Source organism: Chiloscyllium plagiosum, unplaced genomic scaffold, assembly GCF_004010195.1.
Source record: "Chiloscyllium plagiosum isolate BGI_BamShark_2017 unplaced genomic scaffold, ASM401019v2 scaf_61421, whole genome shotgun sequence".
Lineage (NCBI taxonomy): Eukaryota > Metazoa > Chordata > Chondrichthyes > Orectolobiformes > Hemiscylliidae > Chiloscyllium > Chiloscyllium plagiosum.
The window spans coordinates 3726-10813 of NW_025205707.1; the positions used below are offsets into that span (position 1 = coordinate 3726).

At 46.4% G+C, this 7088-nt stretch overlaps 1 protein-coding gene across 1 annotated transcript; it reads left to right on the forward strand.

Moving 5' to 3' along the window:
• Window positions 1-227: 227 nt before the first annotated feature.
• LOC122546462 (nectin-1-like) lies at window positions 228-6207 on the forward strand. The gene is made up of 2 exons (XM_043685167.1): window positions 228-357; window positions 5677-6207. Exons 1-2 carry the CDS (start codon window positions 276-278, stop codon window positions 6030-6032), a joined length of 438 nt encoding a protein of 145 aa, XP_043541102.1. The 5' UTR covers window positions 228-275; the 3' UTR covers window positions 6033-6207.
• The last annotated feature ends 881 nt before the right edge of the window (window positions 6208-7088 follow it).

Below are 7088 nucleotides of genomic sequence, written 5' to 3' on the forward strand. Positions count from 1 at the left end.
CCAGAGGGTATGTACATTCCTCGCTAGGAGAGACGCAGTGACTCTTTCTCTCAGAGACTGCCCTCTTGCATGGAACTTAACTACAAGACTTATAGAGCGACTATGTGTGTGTGTGTGAGAGAGAGAGAGCAAAAACCACATGCGCATGACATCTGCCTGATATTTTCTGAATTCGTTCCTTCCTCTTTGAAAATTGCAAAACACATCAATTTCATTTTTCTGAAGGTGGTAGTGAGCTTCTGGAGGTACTGGTTGCTTGTAGATATTGAGGAGGCATGTTGAATTGGGAAATGGCTCAGTGGAAAATGACTTACATGATGTGGAATACCCTTCTTCCAAGTGTTCTGCTCCTCTCTGGTAAGTGGACAAGTTCATCGGGAGATGTTGGCTGCTAAGTTTTTCGGTAAAGGAATTAATTTGCTTCCTTCCTCCTCCCAGATTGATACAATGTCTATGGGTGGATTGCACCAATACGTTTGCATTCAGTTGTTGGCCAATATTGTTCCACATTGCACAATTCCAATCCAATGGCTAGGTGTGGGCTGGCAATGAGAGATCAAACAGAGAGATCGAATCATAGAGATGTACAGCACGGAAACAGACCATTCAGTTCAATTCATCCATACTGAACAAATATCCCAACCTAATCAGTCCCATTTGCCAGCACTTGACCCATATCCCTCTAAACCCTTCCTCTTCATATACCCATCCAGATGCCTTTTAAATATTGTCGTTGCACCAGCCTTCACCACATCCTCTGGCAGCTCATTCCATACACGCACCACCCTCTGTGTGAAAACGTTGCCCCTCAGGTCTCTTTTATATCTTTCCCCGCTCACCCTAAACCTATGTCCCTTTAGTTCTGGACTCCCCCACCCTAGAGAAAAGACTTTGCCTATTTACCCTATCGATGCCCCTCATGATTTTATAAACCTCTATAAGGTCACCCCTCTGCCTCCGACGTTCCAGGGAAAACAGCCCCAGCCTGTTCAGCCTCTCCCTCCAGTTCAAACCCTCCCACCCTTGTACAACATCCTTGTAATTCTTTTCTGAACCAGATGTGTTCACCAAGCGGTTTATCTGACTCCATCCAGTGAGGGAATGGAGGAGAAAGTGAGGTCTGCAGATGCTGGAGATCAAAGTTGAAACTTTATTGCTGGAACAGCACAGCAGGTCAGGCAGCATCCAGGGAACAGGAGATTCGACGTTTCGGGCACAGGCCCTTCCTCAGGAATGAGCAGAGAGTGTTCAGCAGGAGAAGATAAAAGGTACCTTTTATCTTCTCCTGCTGAACACTCTCTGCTCATTCCTGACCTGCTGTGCTGTTCCAGCAATAAAGTTCCAGTGAGGGAATGGTCAACTCAGTGGGTGATTCAGCGCAAAACGGAGGCCACTCAATCCATCAGGTCTGTGCCAGTCCCTGGAAGAATTTTCTGATTCTTCCCACTGCCCACTGTTCCCTTATCGTAACACTACCCCGCCCAAGTCCTTCTGCAAAACATTTCAACTCTTTTCTGAAGGGTATTCTTTCAGAACACAACAGCTCGTTATGTCTCCTCCTCTTCTCTTGCCCCAACCCCCTGCAGCGTTTCCTGATCTGCTCAAATTTGAGTCCCTTGAGTGACCAGTCCTTATGCTCGCACCGCCCCCGTACCCTGGGGGTACTTTCATGCAACCGTACAGTACAGCAGCAATGGTTGAGGCTACTGGAGCTCTATTTGACTTAATATTACTTCCCCCTTTTCCAAAATTCACCATCTCCCACTTCGCTGCATTAAAATCAATCCGTATATCAGTCCCATCCTATTGGTTTACCCTGTCATCTGGAGTTTGGTTCATGTACAAACTTTAATAGCTTGCTTACCCATGGAAGCCTGGGGCGACATGGTGGCTCATTGGTTAGCACTGCTGCCTCCCAGCGACAGGGACCCAGGTTCGATTCCACCCTCAGGCGACTGTCTGTGTGGAGTTTGCACATTCTCCCCGTGTCTGCGTGGGTTTCCACCGGGTGCTCCGGTTTCCTCCCACAGTCCAAAGGTGTGCAGGTTAGGGTGGATTGGCCATGGGAAATTGTCCCATAGTGTCCTAAGATGTGCACGTCAGGGTGAATTGGTCAGGGGTAAATGTAGAGTAAAAGGTAGGGGAATGGGTCTGAGTGGGTTACTCTTCGCAGGGTCGGTGTGTATGTGTTGGGCCGAAGGGCCTGTTTCCACACCGTAGGGTTTCTCTGGATTCTTATTGGTACAAATCAAAACGAACTGCTGTCGTTTAACAATTGCCACAGTCTCCTTCCCCCCATTCTGCTCCTGCTTTCTCTTTGATCAGTTAATTCAGGAACCACATTGTATTTAAAAAAAACCACCCTTTTCTGCATCCTTCCTCTCTCTTCACAGAAGCTAAAGGGACTTGTCAGAAATTTAGCAGTCCACGCCCTGCACAGGACACTCTGAAGAAACACCGTTCCCCACATCGTCCTGTCCTGTCCTGTCCACTGGAACTGGTTAATGTGACCGTGAAGCAGTCAGGAATAATGACTGACTGTTTACATCTGATAACCTGAGAGGAAATTGCAGATGACTGTCATTCACTTATTTGTAATCGGGAAGGTTTATAAGCCAAAATAGCCAAATCGTTTCAGGCCAATTAATGTCACTTTTTGTCTGGTTGCTTCTTTGTCTGTTTGTCTGCCTATCTATCTATCAATCCATGTATCCTGCTGTCCATGTGTCTGTGTGTGTCTGTCGGTCTGTCTATGTATCCACCTATCTGTGGGTCTATCTGTCAATCTAAGTATCTGTCGCTTTATCTATTCATCACTCTCTCCCCTTACATATCTCCCTTGTAAGTGGGCATATGTATCTTTGTGTGTATGAAGGCATATGTATCTTTGTGTGTATGTAGGCATATGTATCGTTGTGTGTATCTATCTATCTACCGCTATCCCCCCTTTACCTTTCTTTTCAAATTATTGCAGATGTAGGGGTCTGTATTGAAAACAAAACATTCCTTTCTGATAGTGCTGTGATGAAGAGTCATCCAGACTCAAAACATTAGCTTGCTCTCACTCCACGGACACTGCCTGAACCACGGTGATTTTGAGCTAATTTTGTTGTCTTTTTTTCGATCTATCTATCTATCTATCTATCTATCTATCTATCTATCTATCTATCTATCTATCTATCTGTCTGTCTGTCTGTCTGTCTATCTATCTATCTATCTATCTATCTATCTATCTACCTGTCTATCTATCTATTTATCTATCTTTCTATATACGTGTATTTTTGTATCGAGCTCTCAGGTCTGTGGCGGTTTGTATGATTGTGGTGAATCACAGCTCCCATATCCCATCCCGCTTTCACAGCCTCATTATTGACTCAGTTCCAGGTCATTCTGGTACAACATGATGGCTACGTTTCTCTGTCACCTGGCACTACAGAAAATCACGCTGGATAGGATCACCAATAGAAAATCACTACACCCTTTCCGGAGAAAGCTTGCATTATCCAAACAACTTCCACAATTTGTTGCAGCCAATTTGTGCGGACGGAATGTGCATTAGAATAGAACGAGGTGCCCTTGCTCATCAGTTGCACAGTCACTTTTCACTGCATATTCTGTTTGCTATGGTCATCATGCTCACTTCCTCTTCAGAAACCCTCTTCCTGTACTCTGAAAATTGTCATATTCATCTCTATTCTCATACCCCTCCTATCTTTTACTTGGACTGGTCACTTTGAGATCTCTTTGTCCAGTGACCCTTCCCATACACTTTGATTGTCATTGAATTGCACCGAGCTAAACACTTTTGAATTTACACTTCTAGCACCTGAGGATTTGATCATTTATTCCAGAAAAAGAACATGCTTTATTTGGAAAGAGGAAGCAAAACTGAAGTTTATTTTAGGTTCGCACCAAGGAATCTAAATCAAATAACTAAAACGGTACATTTATCAAATCTACACCCAAAGACGTCGTAGAGTCATCGAGTCCTACAGCACAGAATCCAAGCAATCTGTGCCGACCCTAACCCCAAACTGAACTAGTCCCACCTGCCTGCTGCTGGCCCATCTCCCTTTCCTGTTCATGTCCTTATCCAAATGTCTTTTAAACGTTGGAACTGTCCCCACTACCCCCACTTCCTCAGGAAGGCCATTCCACACAAGGACCACCCTCGCTGTAAAATGTTTGCCTCTTACCATTTTCAAATCTCTCTCCTCTCACCTTAAAAATGTGTCCCTGTAGTCTTTAAATCTACTACCCTAGGGAAAAGACAACTGCCATCAACTCTATCTATGCCTGTCATGATTTTATAAACTTCTATCGGGTCGGCTCTCAATCTCCTACGCTCCAGTGAAAACAGTCCCAGCCTATTCAGCCTTTCTTTATAACTCCAACCCTCCCATTCCCGGCCACATCCTGGGAAATCTCTCCGGAACCCTCTCCAGTTTAATAATATCCTTCCTATAACAGGGTGACCGGAACTGGACACAGTATTCCAGAAGGGGCCTCACCAATGTCCTGTACAACCCCAACATGACATTCCCAACTCCTACACTCAAAGACATTTATACAAATTGAGAAAAACTCCTAAGTTAGGAAAATCTATCATCTTGATCAGAACTGGAATAATAACAGGAAGAAACATGGAAAAGGAGAACATAAAGACAGGAGGAGGTCAATCAAGTATGCTACACCATTCAATCGTGTCCATTAGTCTAACACTGCCATACTTTCTCATTGCTGAGGAAGATTGGATAGAGGTTTTTTGAAACAATGGGACAGAGTAGATAGGGAGAAGCTGTTCCCACTCATTACAGGGACAAGAAGTACATGAAATTCAAGTGATGTGCAAATGAAACAAGGATAAGGAAAATGTTTTCCATTAGTGTCAGGCCTGGGAACGCACTACCTGGTTAGCTCAGCCTGCCAGACACCTGGTGAATGAACTAATATCAACAGCATGGGTTCGATTCCTACAGCGGCTGAGATTCTCAAGAAGGTCCGACCTCTGAACGTCCCTCCTTGATCTGATGCCTGGTAAGGTTAGATCGCCACCACCAGTCATCTCCCCCTCTCTCTCTAATGAGAGAGGAGCTCTCTTTGCAATTTTGCCTCACCTTCCGACTGAAATCTTTAATTCTGGCACAATATACGTAGGATCAGCTCAGAATCGAGGGGAGATGAAGAGGAATTTCTTCTCTCAGAGAGTTGTGAGTCTTTGCAACCCCTTGGCCCAAAGCGCTGTGGGGGGGGGTGTAGAGTCCTTGTGGATATTTGAGGCTGAGATCGATCAATTCTTGCTCAGTCGGGGAATCAAGAGAAGGGGCAGGAAAGTGGCCATGAGGAGTGTGTCAGATGAGCCATGATCTTATTGAATGGGGGAACAGCCTCAGGGGTAGAATGGTCTACTCCTGTTCCCATTTCTTATGATCTTATGTATCATAGACTCATAGAGTTACACTGCATAGGAAACAGTCCCTTTGCTCCCTCCAGTCCACCCCAAACTAACCTAGCCCCCCATCTCCCTCCAAACCTTTCCTGTTCATGTCCTTATCTAAATACCTTTTAAACATTGCAATTATGTTTTGTTCGGACTCTGTATCTCTGATTCACTTTGAGTATATGTCCGTCTCCAATGTCTTTCCCAAATGTGACATTTCCCGTTGCCTTTCCTAGCTCCAACTGGTGACATTGGAGAGAAGGTCTTCCTTACGGCTCTAGTAGGGACCGAGGTACTAATCCCGTGCCAGCTAACAACAGGCAGCGGGAAGTTAGCACAGCTTTCCTGGATAAAAGACCATCAGGAGGAGCCCATCGCTGTGTATAGCCCGAGGTTTGGGTTGAGTGTCCCAAATGAAAACTATTCCAGACGGATAGAGTTGAGAAACCAATCTCTCCTGGATGGATCAATCCGAATAAAAGCGTTGGAAATGCAGGATGGGGGGAATTATACATGTGACCTCACAACATTCCCTCAGGGAAAACTGAGAAAAGCAGCCCATTTAACGATTCTAGGTACGTACCCTACATAAGGTCATTGTCAGGGTGGGACCATTCAGCGCGGCCGGCTTGGTGCAGACCCATTTAGGCACAGAACTGCTTTGTTGTTTGTAGCTATTATTAAAATAAAATATAACCCATTGAAATGATATTCCGTTGAAATCCAGGGAAGCAGACGCTGGAATACAGACAGTTGTAAGAAGATTTAGTGAGCGAAATGACATTGAGTATTTACGAGGGATTACCCATGTGAATAAATGTCATATTTCAGATTTTTGTGTATTTACCTTATTTCTTTCATTTTTATTTTCTTTTTAACAGTTTTACTGAAGAGGATAAACATTATTTTTCTTTTTATTGCTTTCATTAATGCTTGTAGCTTAGCCTGAAAACGAATATGAGCTGCGACGAGACAGTTCCGCCTCTATCTATCTATCTATCAGAGTTCAGTCTGCGCCAAACCGGGCTGCGCCAAATTGGCTGTTCCGAATGGCCCCACACACGGTCATGGTCCCACACCCGGACATGGTCCCACACCCGGCCATGGTCCCACACCCGGCCATGGTCCCACACCCGGACATGGTCCCACACCCGGACATGGTCCCACATCCGGCCATGGTCCCACACCCGGCCATGGTCCCACACCCGGTTATGGTCCCACACCCGGTCATGGTCCCACACCCGGCCATGGTCCCACACCCGGCCATGGTCCTACACCCGGTCATGGTCCTACACCCGGCCATGGTCCCACACCAAGCCATGGTCCCACACCCGGTCATGGTCCCACACCGGGTCATGGTCCTCAACCCGGCCATGGTCCCACACCCAGCCATGGTCCCACACCCGGACATGGTCCTACACCCGGTCATGGTCCTACACCCGGTCATGGTCCCACACCCGGCCAAGGTCCCTCACCCGGCCATGGTCCTACACCCGGTCATGGTCTTACACCCGGCCATGGTCCCACACCAAGCCATGGTCCCACACCCGGTCATGGTCCCACACCGGGTCATGGTCCTCAACCCGGCCATGGTCCCACACCCAGCCATGGTCCCACACCCGGACATGGTCCTACACCCGGTCATGGT

Excerpts from the sequence above, each read along its gene's own strand:
- LOC122546462 (XM_043685167.1), top strand. The coding sequence starts at position 276 with ATGTTGAATTGGGAAATGGCTCAGTGGAAAATGACTTACATGATGTGG. Across the intron at positions 358-5,676 it reads AAGTGTTCTGCTCCTCTCTG|CTCCAACTGGTGACATTGGA; the intron begins GTAAGTGGACAA and ends TGCCTTTCCTAG.